Source organism: Tympanuchus pallidicinctus, unplaced genomic scaffold (assembly GCF_026119805.1).
Source record: "Tympanuchus pallidicinctus isolate F22 unplaced genomic scaffold, pur_lepc_1.0 scaffold2, whole genome shotgun sequence".
NCBI classification, from domain to species: domain Eukaryota; kingdom Metazoa; phylum Chordata; class Aves; order Galliformes; family Phasianidae; genus Tympanuchus; species Tympanuchus pallidicinctus.
The window spans coordinates 35,273,555-35,300,054 of record NW_026294721.1 but is presented as its reverse complement, the minus strand read 5'-3'; the positions used below and the strand labels follow the sequence as shown (position 1 = coordinate 35,300,054).

Here is a 26,500-nt window from a genome sequence, read left to right as displayed (position 1 = left end):
GATAAAGAGTTCAAATTGAATATGCTGAATTTGTAAAAGAGCATGCTTTATTTTACCTGACACCTGTGAGTAAAACAGCTGGTTTTTTCAATCGTGAAACTTCCTAGACTAGTTTTCTTTGACTGACAGTAACAGAGAAATTCTCACTAATGCAATAGCCTGCTCTCTAGGTGTAGTAGCTGTAATAACCCGTTCTAGCTAGTCCTATGTGACATGTACTAGAAAATGTCTGAAGCTAGAGTTGTCAAACTAAGCTAGTTTTATGCTTACTTTCAAAACAGATGCTGTGAGCCAGAACCTATTCTGATACTTGCTGAAAACAGAAAGTAAAGAGGAGCTGCATTTAGCTGAAGTAAAAATGATTTGTATGACAAAAGTTGATGTTAAAGATGGATAACAGAAATTAAATACTTTAAATCAATGGTCATTTGTAACTCTGCAGCAAACTATGGCCCTCAGATGGCAGGATCTCAACTGTCTTATCCCGGTGCTTTTCCTGGAGGTCCAGCACAGCTCTCTGGTCCACCACAGAAGAAGCTTGATCCTGACTCGATTCCAAGCCCAGTGAGTAACAGGCCACTAATTTTTTATGAATTTCTGCTGCATTGAAGACAAAGTAAAGTCAGTGCTGATATTCTAACTAGAACAGTTTGCCTAAACATCCTTCTAGGTGTTACAGCCTTGTAAAGATTTCAGTAGCTTAGAATATAATTAATGCTTCAGCTTCACACAATTCAAAAAGGTTCAGTTGTTGAAACATGCCTGAATATGCTCTGGTGGGACTTTGCCTCTTCTTTTTAGAATAATGATAGAGGAAAAATAAAACAAGGGATAGTTTGTCCATCTACTGCTAAGAAAGTAGTCTAAGTATTACCCAAAGGAGTATCTTGTTAGATTCAGGATGTAATTAAATTGTTTTTTATTGGTAATAGTTGATCAGAGTTGGGGGGAGGGGAGGAGGAAGTGTACTGAACTCCTGGGGAGAGCACACACTGATGCACACGGTTCTACAGGTTCTGGTGATCACTTGGACACTTTGAAAGGTCTTTGGAGAGTTAGGGCTCTTGAAGCAGACTGTCTTGCAACTACAGGGCAGAACCTTCTACTAAGCTCTTCTGAGTGAAGGAATCTTCCACTCCTTTGCTGAAGCAATACAGCTGTACAGGAAAGGATTTGTATTTTACGGTGATGAGGGGAAGCCCTGTAAGGCAGCGTGCAGCCATGCTTCCTTCTATTGGGATATTCCTTTGTTTTATCCAATGATGTTTTTACTGGAAAATTGAAAATATCCTAAGAGTAACGTTAACAACTGCATTGCCTCCATTAAATGCAGTTTTCAAGTTAGATGCAATTGAAGATCACTGTGTGTTTTAATACAAACAGACAGAAAAACAACACACGCGCACACCAAAAAAACCAAAGTGTCATAATTAGCAAATGTAGGCAGTGGCCTTAATGATGTTTCTGTATGGTGTTTCAGTATGGTAATTTTACATAAGAAGGATAAAATCATCATGTCTAATATATTTAAAAAAAAAAAAAAAGCGGTTTGAAGAGAGGGAGGTCTGGCATGTGAGCATGGACTGATGTCTTGTTTCAATTATGCACATAGAATAAACTTTACTGTGACAGTGATGCTAAAATAGGTTAAAAGGTTTGTTTTAGCAGCACAGAGAGGATCAAAATGACATGTTTAAAAGCAGCACCATCTGGGTCAATGTCTGAAGAGGGGAAAAAAGCTGATTAAGTATGACTGAGTGTAATTCTCTTGTTATATTTACATTATACAATTACAATAGTGTTGTCAGATAAATTTACTTCTTATCTGTAACCAATTGTTGATGTATGTTGTTTTATATATGTTGGAGGCTGATATGTGCTCTGACAGCATCTGTGAAAATCAGCATGTGGTTTCCAAGAACATGGTATTATTTCTAAGAATGATGATATGTTTAGGTCAGTTAACTGCAGAATAACACGGTGCTATGATCCTTTGCAGAGCTGAGTCTTGAAAATAGTTTGCTTCCTTCAGCCAATGGGTGTTTGAACAAAGCCTCTTTCCCTATTCATGCAAGAGTTAGCGAAAGTAGACCAGCCAAGCAGGCAGGGAAAAGTAATCAAGCAGAAGATAAAACAAGCTCTGAGGAATGTATTGTATGTTTAAATAGCTATACAAAAACTTAATAGAGAGAAAATTTTACAGGCCCCAGATTATTTCCAGTGTGTTAGGAAATACCTCTTAAACAATGATCAATAGACTCTGCACTGACCAGTTTTGTTTTTCTTCTCTGTTTGCTTTCCAACTGAGGCTTCTGAAATATCCCAGCTATTATTAGAAAATGATGTGCAGTGTAAAGATACAATTGCATGGGATACTGGCAGCAGTGGCAAAGGCAGTTTCAGAAATTCCCAGTTTCCTTTTTTTTTTTTCTTTATTTTTTTCTCATAGCTGTTAGGCTACACTCTAAAATGTGTTGCTGAACAGAGATCTCCTTTGAGCAAAAAGAGTAATAATGGTATCTCAGTGATCCAGTTTATGGTGTGGACCAGTGTACAGCTTTATATATTTTATTCTGATAAGTATTAAACAGCATGAAGGACTGTGCAGAAGTGACAGTATTAGAAAGTATATATAAAGGGAATTTGTTCAGTACTACAGCCAGCTTCGTGAGTATGTAATGAAAATACACCAAAGCTTGCTGTAAACTAGGCATCAACCAAAATAAATCTGTACATGATCAGAGCTGCCTCTCAAGAAGTTTTCTATGATTGCTCTTGTTTATTTTATCCTGGGAGGAAACTCACAACATGGGGCTGGCTCAGGGATTGAGAACACTGAGCTCCAGTGCTGAAATACTACTTAGTGGCCAGCAAGAATTTCTTGGGGATTGAAATTACTGCTTTCTAAATGACAGTGCTGAAAATAGCTCAGCAAGGAAGGTCATGTACTACATAGGTTATCATTCAAGTCTTAACCGTCCTGTGGATGGAGTCTAGCAGAGGAGCTAAGGGCCAACTCTTCTCACTGTTGCAGTCTAATAAATCACCTGCACGCTGATTTATCAAGAGCAGCTGCTGGCACAGTTGTGGTAATAGAAAATACAACCTGGAATATGTGGCATATGAGTCAGGTGATGCAACCTGTTGGCACTTTAGTTTGATTTCAGAGTATGGAAGACCTGATGCAGTAGCAAGGATGTATTTTTACATAATCACTTTTCTTGATTTGCTGGCTAGACTTTCTTGAAAATGTCTGTCCTCCTTGCAGTCAACATACTCTGAACAATTCACTTGCTCACTACACAGTGGTCTGGTCAACCCCTATGTGTAACATTTCCTCTGCAGAGTTCCAACAGGCAACTTTCTCTTTGAGTTATACTGTCTAGTTCTTGACTGCACTAGAAGTTTGTATGTGAGAAGTTAATGGGACATTTGTATAAGAAAATGTCAATAGATTTACTTGGCGTAGATGTTAATGGTTTATGAATGTACCTGAATGCGTGGCTAACCTTTCTCATACTGTTCTCGCTTCTTATTCATCAGATTCAAGTAATTGAAAGTGATAAAGCTTCTAGGGGAGGGCAGATGTATGCTACAAACACAAGAGGACAGGTTCCTCCTCTTGTCACCACTGACTGCTTAATCCAAGATCAAGGTAACTGTTTTTGTTACTGCTTTGGGAATCTTCTTAGGTAAAAGCAAATGAATATATGTGTATATACATGAGTAAATTCTCACATGATCTAGAAATGGTGCTCCTTAGTCTTGAATTGAACATGGAATGGGAAGGTCATTCCCTTTGGAGGGGTGGAAAAAAGGAGAAGTGGAACAAATGGGAATTGAATTCTCACACCTTTGGTTAACTCTAGTGAAATCCCTGAGATTGCCTTACCCCCATCTCTGTGCTTGCTGATATTTAAAATAATAAGAATAATTGACGCAACATTTCTTTTCAGTTTGAACATTTTCAAGGTTTTCAAGTTGAAAAGCATCGTCAAATTATTCTGAAACTTTAAGAGATAGATATTAACAAGAAGCAATGAGCCTGGCACTGTTGTACATTAAGATATAAATTTTGGAATGTTTTGTTGAGGTTATAGGGACAGAGCATGAGCTGCCTAGTTGGCTTAATGTTTTCATTTGGTTAGTGTATCTAGTTTGCTTCTGCCTAGAGCCTGTAAATACCATACTGCACGTGTTGCTCCTGGCAGCAGACTTGATACTTTAATACAAACTAAACTGATATTATAATTTAGACCAGCATCTATATCTCAGCCAGGAAAATATTTGCCTACAGGAGGAGGCAATAGGCTGACATAAAGAGATGATAAGGGCAGAAGCTTGGAAGGAAAGCATACATTTAATTTAGGAATCTGCACTTGTTGCTTTGTTTTTAATCTTGGTATGTGTTTGGAACAGACAGACACCTTTTCTCTCTCATTGTGCCTGCTTTGTTGGGTGTTCTAGGTCATGCCAGCCCTCGTTATATCCGATGTACTACCTACTGCTTCCCGTCATCTTCAGATATGGCCAAACAGGCTCGTATTCCCCTGGCAGCTGTCATCCAGCCTTTTGCTATTGTTCCACAAAATGAGGTAAAGTCTAATGAAGTATCAGTCCCTTGTGATTTTGTCTCCTAAATGCTACTGACTTCTTTGAATGGGATGGAGGGTGCCTTATCTCTGACTGAAGGAATTAGAGACGTGAGAAAGAGCCACAGGAAGGCTATGAGTTGCACTTAAGTCAGGATGCAACTTTAAGGGGTAAAAGTCTTTGGAAAGATACAAGAGAGATACTTATGTAATGTAAACTACTAGTTTTTGGTGTTGCCCCATCAGTCCCTAATTTACTGTCAGTTCCTGGAATTATATAGGTATAGGCAGAGATGTTAAGAGTATAGTCACGAGCTGTATCAAGATATTCTAGGGTTCATATTATTACAAGGACAGTTACTTTCAAACTGTCATTTTTCCATTTTGTTCTTGACAATTTGTAATGCTGTAACACAACGCAAAGCATAGCAATGACAGCATATTAGCAAAGTCCTGGGCTGCAGCAGGTGAGGATATGCCCAAATGCAACAGCTGTAGATACAGAAACAAAGGAAAGAATCTGCTTACCTTTGGAAGGCCTCAGGTAGGCAGGGATCTCTAGCAAGATATACCCTTGCCTTCACTGCCGACCCTTAAATGAGGTCTGGGAAGAGGTAGATCCTGGTTCCACCCCTTCCTGTTACTCAGATGTATTACATGCACCTGAGCTCCCTGGGCTGGCCTTGCCCTCCCACCAGGAGCTCAGTGTCTGGTTCAGGCCATGACTAAGCATTTCCACTACACAATTTAATTTATTTTCAAAATAGCCTAAGATGAGAGGGACATTTTCTACTTGGTTGAACTGAGCCATAGGAAGAAGACAAATGTAACCACACTTCTTGGTACTCATTTGGAAACATTAACCTAGTCAATTGATTTTCTTGCGTTACCATCTTTAATAGTCCTTCATATTACAAACACAGCCCTATTTCATTTGCAGAATACTCCACAGATTGATAATGTCCTGTGGTCTCAGGACAGTTGCACAGATTTTCTGGCATTCCCAGTGGACTGCATCAGTAGCAGGGATACAGTCAGTTCTTAAACACAGCACTTAATTGCATCATCCGTAGGGCTGTCCTTTCTTACCTTCAACTGGCTGCCTCCTTCATTGCAGGACTTCTAAGTTCTGCAGCTGATGTTTTGCAGACAGCATTTCCTTTTTCTATGCAACTCTTACTAGCTTTCAGAGCATTGCTTGCTAGAAAAAAAAAAAAAAAAGCAAACAAGAATGTCATGTATGTTACTGTATTTGATTGTGTCTTCACAAATTCTTTCATAAAACATAGACACAGAAAAGCCTAATTAAAATTACATAGACTTTCAGTTTTTGCAGTTGTTGATTTTCTTGAATTTTGTTTTATTGCTTGTAAATTCTTTGTTTTGTTTTTAAATAAGTTAGAAAGAAAACAGATGCTGTTCTTTATCAGGATGGATAATTTCCAATCCAACAGATCTCTGTAATTTGAATTAGAAGTTTGATTTTAGCAGAGCAGTATGTAGTCATTTTCTCTGGGGTCCACAGGGAAATAGCATGTATTACTTGCAGTTCTGCAAATTGTACGTGTCACCATTTGTCTACTAGATAGCAATTTTGATTTTTGTTCTGGTTCTTGAAGGGAATGTGTGGACCTGGCTTCTTGCCCGCTGCATTTTCTCCTATATGAGACTCCTGCTGTTGCTTTTTCCACATCTTCACCTTACTAGCCAACCTTCCTTCTTTAGTACTCTCTACAGTTTCTGTACCCACACAGCATATATCAGCTCTGCTGTCGTGTTGATGCCTGTTTCCATCTTTCACTTTGTCTGCTTCTAGACATTTATGCTTACCATATGTGGCTTCCCTGTCTTCTGTGGAGCGTTTGGATAGGGTGATCAGTGAGTTGCTAAAAATCTAAATCTGCTGCATACGTAAATTAGCAGTATGTGCTAACAGTTACACTTGGCCAAGTTCAGGAAGATTTTCCCAGGGTTGGCAAAAAGTTGTATGTGGTGGCCCATTAACTCTGAAGAGTTAGTGGAAAGGTCAGCAGGATTCGTTATCTGTAAAGAGCAGTGTGGTTTTAACCCTGCTTCATTGTCAGAAGGGACTAGAAAAATCTCTCTCATAAGTGGCAAAACTCCATTGCGGAAAATTTCCATGTGAACAGCTGTAGCTTGGTAGAGTTATAAGAACTGAAGAAATAGTGTTACAATAGGAAGTACTGGAGAGTTTTAGCTGAGACAGTTTTTCCAAGACTTGCCTATGCCCTTTATCTTCACTGCTGCTGCCAGAATAATTTCTTACTCTTAAGATCTCATAATAAAAATGGTCTTCCATGTGGGGTTTATAACCACTTTAATTCTGTAAAGCCAATTAATTTGAAAGAATGGAGCTTTTTATGGAGGTAAAATATATTCAAGGGTTTGCTTGTGTTTCTGAATTTCCTACTATGGTGCTTTCTGCTTGGAACTAATGACTGCAAGGCACAGAGTGTTCTTTCCAAATATCTTGCCTATCTCATGGATGCTTTTTTTAACAGTGCCAGCAGGTGATGTTCAACACATGTTACAGAGCTTTGTTCTGAGTGCAGATCTGTCTATTATCTCAAACTATTGATATGATAAAAAGCATGCCATATAATAGTAACTTAAAAATCATGATCTTTTTTTCCTAACCTTTTGATTAATAGTTCTCATTCCTTCAGTTTTGTTGCAGCCTTAGCTGCAGATCTGCCTCCATTTCTAATATGTGCTAGCACACAGAATTTGAACTCTCTCTTTTCAATTGAAAATGAAGAAAAATAATAGTTAGAAAAGCTTTTCTGGACCAAAAGCTGTGAAATGCCTACAAGTGGTATGTGCAGCTGGTAATGTGATTAGGAAGAGTTGAAAAACTGACCTGTCTGGATTTCAGCAAATCCATGTGCTCTGCAGAATCTGTTATGATGCACATTGTGTAGAGCCCATTTTTCTGTGTTGGTAAAGATATGTTTAAAAAGCTGCGTACTTTTCAAAGTCATTTGAGCAACTAATACACTTGCAAGTATTCAATAAATATAATTCTTAATTATTTTGCTCTTATGGTTGATGAATTTGAAATAGTATATAAAATATGTTTGTATTTTCAGTGGTCTTATTGTCATAGAATGTATGTAATTCTTCTCTATGCCATTTCCTTATTAGGGCAGTTAGAAATGGGAAAAAGCTTACCTTGCTTATAGATAATTAAGCATACAGTATGGTCTTAACATGGCTTGCTCACCCTTTCTGCAGCCTTGAATGTGGGTTTCAATTTGCTGAGAGGACTGTTGTTTGCATGAGTGAAGCACGATGGTTCTGTTCAAGTGAATGGCATTGAAAAGTATGGGCCATCTTTTCTCCCATCTGTGCTTTATGGATGCAATTCAGATCACACTGTGCTGAAACAACAAACATTCATTTAAAAAAAAAGTTAATGATAATAGGCAATTCTACTCCCACCAGTAGATATAGATGTGTATATGAGAGGAAGAGCACAGTTGTACAAACTTTTTTCCTCTCTTAATTGAACGCAGTCACCGTTTTGGTACGTGACTTGTAAGTGGCATAGTTACATGTTGGTGCAGTTGGAGGGTTATGCACTCTGAGTGTCTCCTGCTGGCTGTAAAGCGTAAACTTAAAACAGCAGAGCACTGTGCCGAATGCTTATTGCCTCTGCAGGCAGGAGGAAGGAGTGCCTGAGGGATTCTTCATTTATAGGAACAGGGAAGAAGAACGGGGCTCTCTGGTGGAGTTACATGTGTGCTGGAGATGATAGCCATCACTTTGCAGTCAAATCTGTTTTGTTCCTGCTCCTCATCAGTAAGGAGATCCTCTGAGAAGTTTCACAAACTAGCTCTGTTTGGAATTTACTGGCAAGGAGGCTATGTTAATTTGTATAGCTCTTAAATTAAACTAGCTTCTACAGGTTATGCAGAATTCTATTCTGACAAACAGATTTTTACTTCCCCCCCCCCACCCCCCCTCTTTTCGTATTTTACTCTGAAGGATCAGTAGTGTTCTGTCTGACAGAGCCTGAATGTCCCCAGAAGTTTTGGAATTCATACTGTCATGAATTCAAAAAGCTCTTCAATTTTATTTGTGGAAACAGCAATCAACTGGAACTTGAGCTTTACACGTTTGTTTTTGATCCTGTGAGTTTTCAATTATAAGGTTTAAGTCCAGTAGTTTTCTCAGGAATACTTTTTCCAGTCTGAAGGTCCAGTTTGGACAAAGAAAATTTCAGGGCTTCAGTACGTATGAAAAGCAGATTGAAGTTTAGTAGGTCACTGTGGGTTCTCGTGGGGAGGGTGGAGTGTCACACGCACAAACACACCTTGGGTTCCATCTCCAAAAGTGACATTAGAACTGTTGCCTTCTGCAGGGAAAGGATTATTTTGTGAAATGGAGTCTAGGAAAAATATCCCTTAGGAGCTGAGAAATACAAAAGCGTGAGCTGGGGTGTTTTTTGAAGATATGTACAACAGATATCTCTATTCTCATTAAGGAATGGGATACAAGTTATCCCTGTGGGAGTAGATAGGAACACAGAGTGAAACCAACACAGTGCTAGGTAAAGATGTTAAACGTAAATATTTATGCCTTTAAATCAGTACAGCATGTTTCATGAAAACAAAAACAAGACAAACCACACCAGGATTTTTCTCTGCAACAAGAAGGGATCTTGAAAAATTAGAGAAATACTGTGTGTAGTGATTGGACAGATCAAAATGATGGGAAAGGCATTACAACAGAGGTGTGATAACGGAAGGACCAGCACGATAGGAAGGTGCTATAAAGGAAGGGAAGAAGGTTACTCACCTGATTCAGAAAATTCTAGGTTCACAGGGCAAAGCTTCACCAAGGAAGGATCTCTGGTTAGAGATCCTTCCCCAGTGGCACTCAGCCCTTCAATGAGGTCTAAGAGAGGTGCAGCCAGGCTCCACCCCTTCGGGTCACACAGCTGAATTGCCTTCACCTGTGCTCCCAGGGCTGACCGGGTCCTTTCCCCAGGTGCTCAATCAGTGGTTCAGGCCATGACTCAACAGTTCCCATACATTGTGGAATGAAAAGACAGAGATACTGTGGCTAAATATGCTGCTAAAATTCCCCAGGGAATGGAAACCCTGTAGAGTGGTGGTATGTCTGAGAAGTTCTGTAACATTTAGAAATCTGGAAGCCCTGAATGAAGAGGACTTGAGACTGACTTAAGTGAATACAGATAAAGGCATAAAGATATACTATTAGGCTGCAATATTAGTCTTCAGATCAAAAGAGGAAAACTCAAATCCACAGCAATGAAAATGAATGAGAAAGATGTAGTACGGCTAAGTCACAGGATTTCAGGTGCTCGCATGTGACTTGGTGCAATTGCAAAATGAGGTTGTTCTAGAGAAGTTGTTTATGGAAAGCTTAAACAGATGCCAGATTGGCCTTGCTGAAGCAAAGCTTGGAGGGTTTATTTCAATAGTGGTAAATCACAAGTAGGAGCTAATTTAAGTTGCAGGCATAGGCCATTCAATAGCAATCACTGTACAGTCGTGTTTGATGTTCTGAGGACAGCCACACTTTGCACACAGACACTGGGCTTCAGAAGAACAGAGAAGTGAAATGAACTTATTCAGAAAAGTCCTCAAATTAAAAGAGAGGCAGAGTCCATTGAAGCTACACAGTCTGTCGCATAGATTACTACGAAAGACAAAAAGCCTTCCACAGCCAATCTACAAAACTATGCTAGGGAGCTTCACATACATGCTGTGTATCATTAGAAGCAAAGGTCATTGGAAAATTTATGCTTCCCCATCCCCGGTCAGTGTCTAAGCATCTCTTGCTGAATCTTATTTACATTTAGAATCTTATTTCTGAATCTTAACTATACTAGGTCCTTACTTATTATGTCTCAAAAATAACCATTCATTTTCACTCTCCTCATTTGGATGATCTATGTAAAGTATTTGTTTGTTAGAGATTTTGACAGTACAGTATCATTGTTCAACAGAAGTTATTTTTAGTCCACGAGTGCTTTAGCAACAGTCCATAAAAATAAACCAGCTCTCATAGTTGTCATCATGGACCAAGCTCTAAATTAATTTGTTTTGGAGATGCATGACTGTTTCCAGAGCCTGAATAAAACCATGTGATAAAAAAAAAAAAAAAAAAAAGCTAGTTAAAAGAGTATTTCATGTTTTAAAATCAAATGTGGATAATTCTAAATAATTATATATATTTCTAAATATTTAAATATCCTAAGTGACTTTCTTTTTTTCTTCTTACTATTGTGTTTTGTATAGTTTTCTCTACAATATTCTGTCCTACTTATTTTTTTTCCTCATAAAAATACTTGATAGTAGGAATTAAATATGTCAGTTTCTGTTTTCTCCTCATTTAATTAAAAGATAAAAACATATAACTTGAATGGAATTACTTCTAAGAAATGCTGGTGTTCATGAGCTGAAAGCCATTTAACCTTTTTGAAAGAATATTGAGATTTGATTGTGACCAATCCAGCTGACCTGTTTGGAAAGCCATAATATTTACAGGTATGATACGAAATTTCCTAGGTAGGGTTGTGTCAGTTCTATAAGATAAGCAGAAACTAGAAAGTGAACAAGGTAGATAAATAGCACATGATGCAATGTTAATTTTTTTGTGTGTGTTTCAAGAACAAAGTAGCAGAGCATGAATTATCTTTTAGATCCCAAGACTGTTCTTTTGTTTCAGAAAACATTCAGATGTTAATTAAATTTGAAGAATTAAGGGAAGTCACTGCACTCTTTTAATCTATCATGGGTTCAGTGAGGACTCAGGGGTTCTGCAGTTCATATTCAGTGGCTGTTAATTTTGACAAGCAGGCTGTAGTTTTAATTTGATGCACATTGTTATTAAGCAGATGCATTTTATAATGGTTATGTGCTTCTGCAGAGAACTGGTTTGAGGGGAGTGGGGAGCACTTAGTTTCAGGCCATATGAAATGACTTAAAGGAAACATCTTATTAATTGCTCTTTTCCACTGGGAATATTAAAAAGCAGAATAGGTCTTTGAAGTGCTCACAGATAGCATCTACCCACTGTACAATTTCTTTTTGTTTTTTGTTTTTTAGTTTTGCCTTTTGTTTTCTCTCTCACTTAGTTACTCTCAGAAAAACCTTTCCCAGTGTTATGTGAGAGCCTAGCTAATTTAATGGCTTTTCTTGAGGGATTCTATTAAAATATATATATATTTAAGAGTACATTATATGAACTAGATCATACTTATCTGCATGCTGGCTGGCCCTTGGCAGAATCCAATAGATTGTGTCATGGCATCCCTCCTCATAAGCCACATCATCTCTTCTTCTGTGTATACTTTTAATCAACGTGTCTTTTGATGTTCTCCTCCACTGTAGCACCTACCAATTTGCTCTCTGCAAAAGTAAGACTTGCTGGTCTTTAGCTCAAGGATCACCCAGAAGTTCTTGTAAAGTTTATTTTTCTATGGGTGCCACCTTTCCTTTTGGATGCTGAAGCTCATGTAAGCATTTGGTTTTATGCCATTCAGCAGTTTTAGACTGGGTCTTTTTAGACAGAAGTTGTATGATTAGACAGTAAAACTGTCTATACTACTAGAAAGCTTTTATAAATAGCAAAATATGGTAGTATTAAAAAATAAAAAATCTGAAGACTGTGAAAAGTGATTAGCATTTATTTTGCCCTGTTCTCTGTTTTGAACTATCTCACTCTTCTTTGTTGGCTTGTAATTCAGTAATCCCCACATGAACTTGGGATTTTACTTAACTGAGATTTCTCTTCATGTTTATCACTGCTGGAAATGAAATGTCAGAGCTTTTTGAATGTTTCCTGATCTTTTTGCTTTGTGTAGGCTACACATCACCCTTTATATTGAGGCTTTTGTTATTGTTTCATGTTGTCAATACTCCTCTCGAGTGTAGGTAAGAAAAGCTTCCTTCTCGTAAGCAGAAACAGCAGCTGTTGACCAGTGAAAAGATAATATTTTGCTATCTTTGAATAGTAAGTTGGGTGTGTTGCATTGCCTGCTGTGTGGCTCTCTGGGTTGTCAAAGATCCAGCAATGTATGATTTTTGTCAGTTTGTTCTGGACACACTGTGAAGCAGTATGTGCTTGTTGTCATCATGTTCTTCCAAAACATTGTGAGTTTGGAAGCCTTGTTCACCTGTTATAATTTAATAGTTAGGACACTTAGTTTGTCTGTGATGAAATGCTTCTTCACTCTCCAGGAATGAGGGGTGGAGAATACCAAGCTACCAAGCAGTCTGTATATAAAAGTTAATTGCCTCTATTTAGACTTCTGGAGATGGAAGATGGTGGACCAGAAAAAAAGTGCACGCACACCAGTACTGCCTTGTAGATTACAGCTAGGCAAGTAAACTTAGAGACAAGGCTGAGCTGTAGGACATTGCTCCATGTTCTTACAGCTGCTTTATATTTTTACAATCAAATCCATTTTTGAGTTACTTGGAAAAGTCTGTGTGTCTATCCTGAACTTGTATCCTGAACTCATCACTGTGTAAGTACCACGTTAAATGTGAGCCAAGTGTTACTATTTCATCTATTAAAATAAAACATATTCCAAAGCATCCCTTCTGACACCGACATTTGAGAGATAGAAATGTTATACTCTCATCTTGTAGTTCGGTCTGAATTCTGGAGGAGGATGCTGAGCTTTGTTGCTCTATCAGTGTTTATTGTTTTGTTGTTGTTGTTTGATGGGGTTTGTTTGTTAGTTTGTTTCTGTTGTTGTTTGTTTGTTTTTTCCCTACTGGCATGCATGGTATGAGCCCAGAGCTCATGTGTGTCTCCAGATGCTTCACCTGGAGAGCTTTACATCACTTTGGAAGCCAGTTCTTGTAAGCTAGGTTATGCAGTGCCTAATTTAGAGATATGTAAATCCTGTATTAGATAAGGCTTTCTTTATGGAGTATGCTTTGCACTACTCTTCATTTGGAAGTAAAACATTTGGAGTTGGATTGCTTCCCAGAACAGCTTCATCTAGGAGAAAGTTTTTAGCCTGTTGGGCTGTAACTACAGTCTAACTAGAATGAAGAGCCAAAGTTAGCAGGAGTTTCAGCAGCAGAGCTTGTCCTAATTGAAGTAAATTTCCGTATTTAATTATTTTCCCTTTTGTCTGTAGGGTAAATCTTAAAATGCTGTTTGTATTTCTGTAGTGTTGCTCCATGTATTATTGTGGAATGGAAAACTTGGGGACAGTGGATTGGAAAATTGACGTTCATCTTGTTCATCTTGTTTATGTTTTAATTGGAGATCTTGATAAATTTGTACAGATTTGAAAGGTTGGCCAGGAAAAGGTGCATTTCTAAAGATGGAGGTTAATGTGATGTAATTAGTTTTCTGTAAGCTGGAGATTATCTGTTTTTCAGAGTGATAATGCAAGAAGAGAAGACTGACGAAGCAAAAGTGAATAATGAAGGCAAAGGGGATTAAAAAATAATCTTCACAGCCACGTAATTGTTATGCCAACAAAAATTACACTCAAGTAAAAAGTGGCTTTGGCTATCAGTAGATACATCTGCAATTCAAAATAGCAACCTGAATGTCATCTGACATTCTTTGTGTACGTTTTCCTTTACAGGCTGCATTTTACTCTCCTGAAGTGGTGTTTCCCTCCTCTTATACTCTAGCCAAAGTTGATCGTAGCAACAGCAGTAAATTAAACATTCTAAGTTTGCAAGCTGTAACATTAAGCCTTCAGAGATGTCACTGAGTTACCTTGGAAACTTCACACAGTCAGAATGTGCTGGTGCTTAGTTCAGGATGAAAAGCTTGTATTTTGCTTTTTAAACTGAAGTTATTCATGCACATTCAGTTTGTGCATATTTTATTTATTTGTCCAGTAGTACAGAATCATATTTTGAATGGATCAATATGGATCAATATGAAGTATGTAATTGCATAGGAAAAATGAGATTTTGTTAAGCTGAATACAAAGCTGATGTGGCTTGATTTTATTTATTATTATTATTTTAATGATCAGATTTTTTTTTCAGTATCAGTCTGCACCTAGGGCTTAATCATAGAAGGGTCTAGAGCTGTCCTGGATGGCTTCAAGCTGCACCAAGGGACATTTAGGCCGGACGTTAGGAAATACTACTTTTCTGAAAGAGTGGCCAGGCACTGGAATGGGCTGCCCAAGGAGGTGGTGGAGTCACCAACCCTGGAGGTGTTCAAGGAACATTTGGATGTTTTGCTGAGGGACACGGTTTAGTGAGAACTATTGGTGACAGGCGGATGGTTGGACTGGATGATCTTGAAGGTCTTTTCCAACCTCGTTGAGTCTGTGATACTGTGAAAGTGGGAGAGTCTAAGCCTTCTTTTATGAATGTCCCTTTATTCCGTGGGAAGGAAAGCTTCTCTTGTAGGACAGGAAATAGATGGAGGAGGGAGCTGCTTTTTTTTTATTTTTTTTTTTAGTGTTTAACAAAATTTGTTCATCTGTGCTTGCTAAGAGGTGTAGATTACATCCCCAGCCCTAGACAACAGGAACATTTGTACAGTTTTGTTCTTCCCAGGCTGCTTAACTTGCGAGTTTCTGCACAACCCTTACTTGTGACATCCAGCAACAAATCAACCTTAATAAAAGAGAGGAAGGTAGCTGCATACGGCAGTTGTTAATGTTGGAAGGCTTTGGTTTTGTTTTTGCTACAAAAGCTTGGATAACACTGACAGTGCTCTCCTGTGGCAAAATTTCATCCAGAAATGTTGCTTTAGAGATTACAACACTACACTTGGATTTAATTTTTTTTACAAACTTAAATACTCGTTCCCTGAATCTAGAGTCGCATGTTCCATGAGCACTGTTTGGTGTGTTGCTTGATTGGCTATCCTAAGGATATTCTAGAGGATGTTAGAAGTGCTCACAGCTGTGTTTGTGGTAAGTGGTCTTTGGCCTTCTGAAACAGAATTGATAGGCCAGTTTACTTATTATGTTTGTATGTAAGAGACTGTGCCTCTGTTTTAAATTAAGGTGTTGAATGTATCATGTATTTAGCAGTCCTGAGAAGTTTTATGCAAGAGCAAAATAGCATTAATGTGACCATCCTGAACATATAAAGAGACTGGACCTGTCAGAAGGTTAGTGGTAATAATATTTGGAGCCCAAATTGTGTCTGGTCTTGTAAAAATTTTTCAGGTCTCTCCTGTAGTGATTTGCCAAAAAAAAAAAAAAAAAAAGTTTAGCACTGAATGAGTGTTGAGCCAGACAGAGAACAAATCAGAATGTCTTCCTGTTGAAAATCAAACTTCCAATTTTATTGTAAAACGTCTGTGGTCAATAAAGCTAGACTACCTCCTCTTGTAACTACTACTTAGCATTTCTGTACAGAAGCCAGCTACAATTTATCTGTCTTATTTTTCAATGTTTTTACAACTGTGACAATAATGCCAAAAATTCTCAAACAAGGACTGCAGTGCTGGACCGTGATGATACTGATGGCTGAAAAGTGGAGCTGTGGATTAGTATGTATGCTTTAACGTGTGCATGTTGCCCCCAGCATTGCTGGGAGGAGGTGATCTCCTAGAATTGCTTTGTCTCTCTCTTACTCCTTCCATTGTGCTCTTCTTGTGCATATGCCTCTGCACCAGCTTGTTCTTTTGATAGGATGGACTGGTAGAGATTCTGCATGAGATCCAATTGTTTTAAATCCCTAACATTTGGAAGTCTGTCGTTCGGTACAGTTTCTTGATTAACCAATTTCATGCTTCTGCTTACATCATCAATGAATCCTGGCTGCTGACCTTCACTTGAGATGCAGCATGGCCAAACGTCCAGGTAACAGTCACCACCTCAAAGCTGAGAAGTGTGGGAAAGCTCTGACTTGTTATCACTTGGGATTTCCATCTTGAGATCATGAGCAAGAGAACTTGTGGTGCCTTTCTTAAGCATATAGAGTACACCTTTTTTTTCCCCCCTTCTTCTGTCACTGGAAGTTTTAAAGAAGTAAGCTACCTAGTTCTCAGGTTTCCTTGTGTCTAAACTTTATCATTATTTCATGTATTTTCCCCCATCCTCAGTCTTTTAAAAATCCTCTATGTATGCTCTTTATGCCACCAGCTCTGTTCTATGCAGCACTGTCTTAAAAAGAGGAATGCTGACAGTCTGAGGTTGATTCACCTTTCTGTTCATTTTTGTACACAATGGATCAAATCCAATGTGAGGTGCCAACTTGAAGCTCACCTGCCATGGTACAGCATTTCTCATGCTGCCACGTAGGTGAATGTTTAGGCTGCCTGTGGAGGGTTTTTGAATAAGAAGGTTTGAACACGCATCTTGCATGTGAATGTGTTCTGTAAAAGTGCATCACAGTGCTGCTGCTGTAGCTGTGCTGTGGTCATGCCAATAAAGAAGAAAATAAATGGAAAAGCAGTATTACAAAATATACTTAAACCTACTGTGAGCCTTGCAGAGGATGCAGCACAAACTGTCTTGAGTCCTGCAGCTGAGGAGTCTGATAAAACTCAACATCCAAAAACCAGGAATTGAGAAAATTGTTTTTGTCTTTGAAGGAATAGCTTCTGATAAAAGACAGCAGGAACAGTGCAAAAGGAAATGCTTTCCTGACGTTTTTATTTGAATCAGTAAAGCAGCTCAAAACCCGGGGATTATTTGTAGAGTGGTTAATCTTTCTCAAAGCCAATCTGTGAGGGTATAAGAAAAGAAAACAAACCCCTTCAACAGTCCTAGGAAACACAGGCAGTTTGGTTCATGGCCAGGAGTTTGTTGGTGCTTTGGTTGTTTGTTTTCAGAAATAGCATCAGTCCTGCATTTCCAAATTCTCTATGATTTCCCTGAGGACTTTTTCCTTGTGTCTCTAGTGTACTGATCAAGCACAACGTTGCAGGGGGCAGTTGCACATGGCCAACAACCATCTCCCCTGGTGATCAGAAACGTATATTGTACAGCCTATCTTAAAATTCTAATTTAAGTGTTACAATAATTAAATTTACATAAAAAACAATATGAATAATATCTCTAGAAACAATGCCTTTGAGGATTTTGTTGTCCCGTACAACTTGTTTGTGGGGTGAACTGCCTGGAGTGAGTAGCTGGCAGTTGAGTTTTTCTGATAATCAGCTATGCATATACAGAGTGTTTAAAATTCACTATACATAAATATAAAACATTTTCTCTGCTGTAGTACTGTTGATGATAATTTTAAGGAACTGTCATATTTGAAGTCATCAGGAGATGCAGATCTGTGCGGCTTTTCAAAGCAGTGAGGTACTCTTGAAACGAGTAGCCCTCCTCTAAACATCTCCATTAACTACTGGCCTGTAACCTCACTTTCTCTGAGTCTGGATTTTTAATAAGGTGTGCTTTTGAAGTCATCTGTCCTGAGAAGATTTGCAGTTGAACGGGCAGGTTGTCATGTAGTTACATGACAATGTTACACATTGTCACATACAATGTAACAATGTAACATGGTTACATGCAATGTTACACTGGGCAAGTGACTATGTAAAGCGGTCAAGTTCTTCAGAAGTATGCAGGAAAAAAAACTGGTGGCCAGTTCCTTCTCTTGTGGGGGAAAGTAGGGTGTGATAAAGACACTGATCAAATTGAAAATTGTGCTCTTGGTGTGAGATCTAGTGTTTCTCTTTGATGTAGCCAGATTTGTGGACTGTGGACCTCCCTTCAGTTCACATTCCTCTCATTTCAGCGATAGGGTGTTAAATGCATCCAAACAATAAAGAAAAACTTAGGGCAAAAATGTGGCTCCTAATGCAGATTCATCAGTGTAGTGATGGGATGTATGTCCGGGCATGGCTAGGAATCCTCCTTGGCTGTGGTGGGTGGGCAAGGCACTGTGTACACTGTTTGTGGAGATGCAACTTGAAGCACAGCTGTAAATTGTTTTCTTGCAGCCCTGTATATTTATGTGAGTCTGGCAAGGAAAACAGATGCTGTATGTATTTTATTCTGTAGTGTGATAAATAGCTAGTTTTCCTCAGTGTTTGCATATACCTCTTTCATTCTCCAGAGTCCTCTTCTGTTTTTCTCTTTAGAATGCCTTTACAGAGATGTGCTGTGATGATCCTGAGCTTCATCGCAGTCCTTGTTCATACACTTACAGTTTCCAACTGAGGCCCTGATCCTGCAATATGAATACAGTGATACTTTGTGAGGAACCTCAGGAGTGGATCAGGTCTTGATTTTTCTAGCAATAGTAATTCAGCTTTCTCAGACATTAAAGAACAGGCTATAGTCCCTTTGAAAATTTTTATGGATGCATTTCATCTTGGAAATGTGCCACCAACGTCTGTCTATTGCTTTGTGATATAGTTCTGACTCCTGAGACATGTTCTTGCTGAAATACTTCCAAAATAAAACTCTTGCTGTCTCAGCTATATTTGGATGAACAGTGGGATGAGTTACGGTTTATCAGATCGGCTTTCAGGACTTGCTCTCTAGTGAGGCCCTGAGGTTTCAGAGAATGGAAAGTCTGTACAGGTCTTTTACAGCATTTTCCATCTCTTCTACCCAGACCACCTTTTCTTTAACATAAAACCACAGTGTTCTGCTTCCCTGGGCAACTCATTCTTTCTGTCTCTCCAGTCCTTCAACTTACATAAAAGGAATCCCTTTTAAATGCCCATTCCAGGTCAGATTTATGCTACCGGGTATCATTGACTTTGATAAATATTTTTATTTGGTAGTGCAGGAAAGCCAGCAATCAATATATTTTTGTCTCATTTTGTGAGGTATGTCTGCATTTTGATGGGTTGAAAGCAGTGTAGTGGCACAGTGCCTTGAAATATTTCAGCTCTTTTTGAGGTAAAATTTCTTTCACAATTTGTTGTTCACATCAAAAAGTGGGTATTTATACTTTTCATCTGAGTCCTTATTCAGAAATTGTCATATAAGTTGCTTTAGTATTAGATGTATTTATACAATTTTCTTTGTTAGACAAAATCCTTAATTGCATGCATTTCTTGGTTTGGGCATAGCTCCATGAATTGCTTCAGAATGTTTTTTTTTTAGCAAGATTATTAAGAACTGAAAGTAGCCATCCTCTGCAGTACAATTGTGTTGGTATTTCCTTCTTTATTTCTGTGGGCAAGGTAAAGCAGAACCCAGCCTAGTATGTGCAGTGCTTGCTGGTCACTGCTTTTGGGTTCTGTTTTCTTGAGGCTTTCAGCACATTTTAGTCATGCACAGCACACTGTCTCATTGACTTCAAGTCCATTTGATGCACAGTTAAACGTGTGTAAATTTCAGTAACCACTGGTGTATGGAGCTCTACAACCACACTGCAAAGATACTTTGTAACAAACAATTAAAAGAAAAAAAACAAGCTGAAGGCAAAAGGAAAATTTTCAGTTCCAAATGTGAAGAAAAAGCATTGGTTTCATTTCCGCTGTCATTAAAAAAAGATAATAGGTTAAGTATGTATAAGAAAGTAGACAGGAGTTATTTTAGGGTGTTCTTTATTTCCCTATTGGTTCAGATACTATAATAATATTAACAACAAACTAGATCCAGGTCTCATTAAATTAATACTACAGAAAGATAATGAGAAAATCGCCAAGTAATGAGAAAAAAAACAGAAGTCTTAAAACTTATTAAGTAATTGTGGGTGGTGAGCAGTCTTTATAGTCAAGGCGCCTGGGTCTGAAAAATGACCCTGATAGTTTGCCAGCAGACATTATCTGGTAATTTGTGTTAAACTCAATTTTTGTAGAAGGAAGAGTGCAAAGCAGAATGTGACCTCATTGGAGCAGGAGGGATCACTTAAAACTCGTCTAGCTGAATCTACTCATAGGTATAAGAGCTTTGGAAAATGCATCAAAAGCTTTAAAGAAATAAATGAGTAAAATAATTGCCTCTTACAATATAAACAAACAATAAAATACATATAAGCAATGAATGCAAGAAGGACATGTATGACTTTGTAGGTAGTCAGAGATTTATGCTCCAATAAAAGATGAAAATGTATAATGGATGAAATATGACCGTTCTATGAGAAAAGAGAATAATTAAAAGTAAAGAAGTGCACCTTCCAGTGGAAAAATGTTTGCATTCAAGGGCTGTGTTCTTCCTTGTGCCGAGTTCCATCACGTGGCCCAACTTTGGGTTCATTTCTTCACTGTCAAAGATTTTTAGTTGAGGTTGAAGAGAGTACGAAAAAGAAGAAAAATACAAAACATGTTTATGCTCTGGAGAGTTTCACAAATAATTGAACAAACGTCTATTTGTGTAGTGCTTTCAAGTATGACTTTTCTAACATAAATTACAATTACAGGAATCTTTGATTGCTGTACAGTTATTACTGAAAGGGGCATCTGGAAAATGTCTTCCATTAGCTGTGCTTTTTGGCAGAGGTTATAAGCAAGCATGGTCAGTGTAATTAAGCTGACAAGTGTTTAAGATACTGTGTTTGTTTACTGCATGTACTCTCCTTCAATAAATATTAGTATGTCTTCTAAATGCTCTACTCTAGCTGGTGACCTTGACAACATTTAAACTGTAGTATAGCATGTAGCACAGCTATATGAGGGGCCGGGCAGTTAGCACATCGCTGTTGGCGACAGTCACGTGCAATACATGAGCAGCAACAAATCTCTTTGGGAAAGCTCAGACTGGTAGAGAAGGCAAAATACCTGGACCTCAGTGATTTTTCCCAAGTAAGCTATAAAATTCCTTTGGAGAAAGTCAGCCTGGGGCCCTAAACTTGCAACGCTTACAAAATTTTCTAGGTTTTTGGTGTGAATGTTTTCTTCCTTTTTGTTAAGCATAAAAATAGGATTTGTGAGAATAAGGCACCCGAGAATCAGTTTTACTGTAGAATTTGGGTACATGCTGGACAGTGATCTCTTGATCAGGTGAAATTTAGCAAGAGTTAAGACTGAGCAGCTGCTTTCTAACTCACTTTATTTGATGTCAAGTTTGCAGTGCTTTTTTTAACTTCATTTACTGTTTTATTTAGACACCTCTTTATGTTGTAAACCATGGTGAGACCGGACCAATCCGATGTAACAGGTGCAAGGCTTATATGTGTCCTTTCATGCAGTTTATCGAAGGTGGTAGAAGATATCAGTGTGGCTTTTGCAATTGTATAAATGAAGGTAAGTGATGTTTCTCTGATCTGTGATTCCTGTAAGTCCAGTAAAACTAAGAAAGAACCATATATGTGAAGTGATTTTCTTGACTTGCTGTCATGAAACTGCAGTAAGGAGGCCTATTTCCCAATATCAAAGCAAAAAACACTTTAAAAAAATTAGAAGCACTTTTTCAATCCAATTTTTAAAAATTTATAAAAAAACACAATGCTGAATTCTGAAGTCCAGTGTGATGTGATCAAAATTTATTTTAAAATACTGTATCAACATAGGATACAAGCTGTCTGTATTGCTATCCCAAAGCAACTTTTGTGTAGAAAAATTAAGAAATGTAGATGTTCAGAAAAGACCAAATATTTAGAAGCATGTTAGACTGTCCGTGGCTGCGGATGCAGCGGTTAAATAAGCTATTAATCTTACTGTGACAACTGTTGGTTTTCACAGAAGATACCATGCCATATTTGTTCAAGTGTGCTGCATGTGACTCATAACTGTTCTTGTGCTCTTGGCTAAATCCCAGCTCTTTGCCAGAAGTAGCCTTTCTAGACATTTGTATCAAGTTGGATTTCCTCAGCTGGATCGCAGTGCTATAGTGCTTTCCCTAATACAGTAATATTTTCAGCTCTGAAACAGGAACCTTGACAGGCTAACTGCAGCTTCTTTTCTGCCCGAGGCTCAGATGTTTGAGCAAGCATAGCAGACAGCAATTTTCAGAGTTTGTTAGCAATTTAAACTTGCATAAAGAGAAATTTGAATGCATTATGAACATTTTAAGAAAGTATCATTTTCAGTTATGCTTTGTATGAGTACAGTGTCCTTTATCCAAGAAGGAAATCACATGGAAAGAAATAAAATAAAAGAATGGAGACCTTAGATGTTGTACAAATTAGGAGGGTGTTCTGTACTTCCCCCCCCCACCGCTTTTGACAGGCACAAATTGTGAAAAATAATTATCCTAAATGTACATCGCTTGAGAAAAAATAAGCTAAAATCCAGATATGACCTTCCCCACTGTGACCAACCTTCAGACTAACCACGTATAAATTGTTGGTGGGAAAACCCTTGGTTTCTTAATGTTTGCTTGGGAATTTTGCATCTTTTATCTGTAGCTACAGGAGGTTCCCAGTGCAAAGGACTGAATGCAGTTTGCTGTACAGTAGGCCAGGGATGTGAACGTTGCAGAGTGGTATTTTTACATAAAGCAGCACAGGCTTTTGAAAAAGTGCCATTTTTAACTCCAGTGACTTGAATTAAGCTTTGAGGAGACACTGTCCACTAAGGAAAGAGCCATCGTTTAGCCTGTATCCTGAGGATAGCAGACTCCTGCCTGTGGAGTAACCTGAGTCAGTTTGCTACTTGAACTTAAGGGATACTGTTGACATGTATGGGGGAATATGCCTTGTTCTCCAAATATAAGAGGACCTGGACTACCAGAATATAGATTTTGTTTGTTTTCTCAGATGGATGTAGGGATAAAACCTGGCTGAGTGCTTATGCTCTTCCCTTTCCCAGTAACAGAGTGGGCTACATTACCAGGTCGTATCTGTGGAATGGAGCTGTTGGGTTGTTCCCCTCTGCTACAAAACAGAAACTTTTTTTTCTGTTCTTGTACTGATTTTCAGTGCCTCCATTCTTCTTCCAACATCTGGACCACATTGGCCGGCGGGTAGACCACTATGAAAGGCCTGAGCTATCTCTGGGATCATATGAATATGTTGCTACTTTGGATTACTGCCGAGTGAGTATCTTCAGTGTGCAAATTGTTATGATTTGATGCCAGCACAAACAGAATCCTATAAATACCTACCTTAGAGTAAGCATGCTTAGAGGCTGAAATATCAGTCTGGGAACATTTTAGAAAATGTGCAGATGTGGAGAATTTAAGCTTACAATAATATGATTTGTTCTTTTGTGTGGAAGTATGAATATGAGCCTAGCAAGTAAGAGTAATAAGCAGTGCATCAATGTCCTGGATCACCAGTCCTCAGTTGGGATGCTGGTTTGGTCCTAGCAAGCGTGTAGAAGATGTTTTGGGAATACAGATCAAATTCTATTGCACTGTTGCATTTTAACACCATGTCTTCTGTTAATTTTGAGGACAGGCATACACCAAAATTGCCTTCTCAGTGCAAACCTTAGCATGGGAATTTGAATCTTTTCCTGACACGTAGTTTTAGTGTTCTGACCAGTAAGTTATAGTGGAATGGGTTCTGTTTCCTAATACTAAATTACTTAAAAACTTGTTCCAAAGCCCACTCAAGCCATTGGAAATGTTTGTAGTTGATGTTATTAGAGAGCTATATTTGACAATTCCCATAGCATAAATTAGTCAAGCTTTTTGAATTTTCTTACAGAATTTTCCAAAATTCCCAGTGTGGCTTCATCTGCCTACACTACAGATGTATTTCTTGGTTCTTGCTGAAGTCAGGTACAATTGTCTTTCTGTCAGTGGAATGAGTTCATGGTAATATTAGGAGAGTAAGTTGAATCTGACGAAGTCTTGAAGTGTGTGCCAGTAACTTCCTCAGGTGATCAAATTCTTGCTGGTATGAATTAATAAACTGTTGTTCAGTTCTGCTTTCTCGCAGGGATGCTGCTCTAAAATCCAATGAAATAGCTGAGATTGCTTCTATGGATTCCATTGAGATCTGGGTTAAACCCCAGATCACAAGATGGCAACTCAGTGACAGTAGTGGGCATTACATGTGTAGCATGAGGGATACCCAGTTACATGTAGCTCCATCAGTGTTGGTTCAGCTTTGCTGATTTCTGCAGCTAGACTTTTGAAAGCGTGTGTACTAAGTAGCTTTGTGCCAGCTTTAGTTCTTCTCTCCTCTGGAGTTGTAACCCTGCATGATACATTCACCAGCACAGTGACTTTTGGCATATAGTTCAAATCAGGGAGTTTCTGTGATAAATCATCCACTGTGGTTTGTCTTCATTTTGCAAAAGCCTGTTTCACAGATGAAGTAGAATGTTAGAAAAAAAGAATTTGTTACAAAATTAGCACACACAGTGGAAATGCTAAGTTTTAGAGAAGTTAACATTAAAATTAGAAACGTTTAATTCTTTTGTATATCAGCTTAAGACCAAAACTGAAAAATCATTTCCTTTTGCGCTTATCAAATGACAAGGATGAACAGCTACAAAAATGTTAACAAATAACAGCTGTTCTGCATTATTGTGCTCCTGCTAAGCGGATGTGGCAAGAGCACAAGTTCTCATTTCAGCCATATATTTGTCAGAAATTATGCAGGGATTCTTTACAAACAGCAGCGTGCTATGAGAAATTTCATAGTGTTTGATACGGTTTATGAAACCAGAATCCAAATACAGAAGACAGAAGAGCTTTTAAAAATACTGTCTGGTTTTAGTTGACAAGAGTTAATCTTGATTTACATGATTCATATGAGGTGAGATCAAGGGTATAATGATTAGCGTTAAGTGTTCCGAGACTACAGTAAGTCATAATTCAAAGGACAGACGATTTTTTTCTTACACAAAGTTTTCTGAAGTCTATTTGTTGCAAGTGTGGTTGGTTACTGGTCAGAAGTCTTTACATGAAGGCTATGAAGCACCGTATGTAACAATAATGCAAGGGTTGTCCTGGGATCAACACCAACTGATAACTGCATTGTCTCAGCGACGTAGGCTTGCCACAAGACTAATATCACTTTTCCTACCAATGATGGTTACTGTTGCTGTTTACGCTCTGTATGATCTTCCTCTCCTGGGTCCATCTGTAAGCATGACATGGCTTTATTTAAAACTAAAACCCAAACCCTTCATCATCGTATTACTTACAGAATATTGTGTCAGTGTTGTACACTTTGTGTGTGTTTACATAAGACTGTGGCTAAGAAGCTGTGCCCAAAGGAATCCATACCAGCCCACGTCAGTGCTGTACATGTAGCAGCTGCATACTGTGAACATGATGCTCTCATGCTTTAATTATCTTAGAGAAGATCAGCTTATTCCTGAAAACACAGTTTTCTTAGCTGTTCAGGGCATGAGAAAGCAAGACAGCCAGCCAGACAGGATGCAGATGATCAATGCTTAGTACTGCTAAGGACTGAGATATTCTATTTCTGGTTCAATACTTGGGTTGTGTTTTCTGTTTCCAGAATGGTTAGAAATCACTTAACAAAACCAAACTGAAATATTCCTATTAGCAAGATTATTGTGTGTAAAGTATGGGTACAGAAAAAATCCGAAGACAAATTTGTTTAAATAACTGAATTCCATTAGAAGATGTTAGTATTAAAACAATTAAACAGTTTAATCAACTGTTGCCCTTTAAATACTGTGTGCTAGTAGGATGCTACTTTCTGGTCATACTGTTTTATTCCAAGGGTGGACCTTACCAATCCATCATCTTTCTGTCATGATTACTATTTTTAATCCACAGCATTCTTCAGATGACTGAACACTGTAGGTAGATTGCCTTACTGTACCATTTGCAAATCTTTTTTGACCGGGCACTGTCTAATTTTCCCTGTTAATGGTATTTTTTTCTGTAGAATAACAAGCCTCCAAATCCACCTGCTTATATCTTCATGATTGATGTATCATACAGAAATATAAACAGTGGCCTTGTTAAACTCATATGCGATGAGCTGAAGACTCTTCTTGATAAACTTCCCAGGTAAAGAAACATAAATGTGTTTGGCTTAACTTCCTGTGCTACAGTTATCATGCAGCTGTGCGTGAATTCAGAAAAGCAGGAAATGTCACAATTTACAATACAAGCATTTCTGAGGTGACAGTGACCAAATGTTAGTTTGTTAATTTTAACATTGCTGGCGATTTTTGAGAAT

The 26,500-nt window shown here is 38.3% G+C and overlaps 1 protein-coding gene and 1 long non-coding RNA gene across 10 annotated transcripts in view; one reads left to right on the top strand and one right to left on the bottom strand.

The window, feature by feature from the left end:
• The window catches only part of SEC24D (SEC24 homolog D, COPII coat complex component), a 117,592-nt gene that overhangs the window by 77,201 nt on the left and 13,891 nt on the right, over positions 1-26,500 (top strand). For all 9 annotated transcript variants that reach the window (XM_052681590.1, XM_052681594.1, XM_052681592.1 and 6 more), the window contains 6 exons: positions 443-564; positions 3,544-3,655; positions 4,468-4,595; positions 21,551-21,689; positions 23,306-23,421; positions 26,204-26,328. In XM_052681590.1, coding sequence (XP_052537550.1) covers positions 443-564; positions 3,544-3,655; positions 4,468-4,595; positions 21,551-21,689; positions 23,306-23,421; positions 26,204-26,328 — 742 coding nt within the window. The remainder of the gene's footprint in view (positions 1-442; positions 565-3,543; positions 3,656-4,467; positions 4,596-21,550; positions 21,690-23,305; positions 23,422-26,203; positions 26,329-26,500) is intronic.
• LOC128079907 (uncharacterized) lies at positions 5,190-9,617 on the bottom strand. Its single transcript, XR_008206361.1, has 3 exons — positions 9,414-9,617; positions 7,785-7,993; positions 5,190-5,793 (listed from the first exon to the last, which is right to left on the bottom strand). It is a non-coding gene; the product is annotated as an uncharacterized LOC128079907 (long non-coding RNA).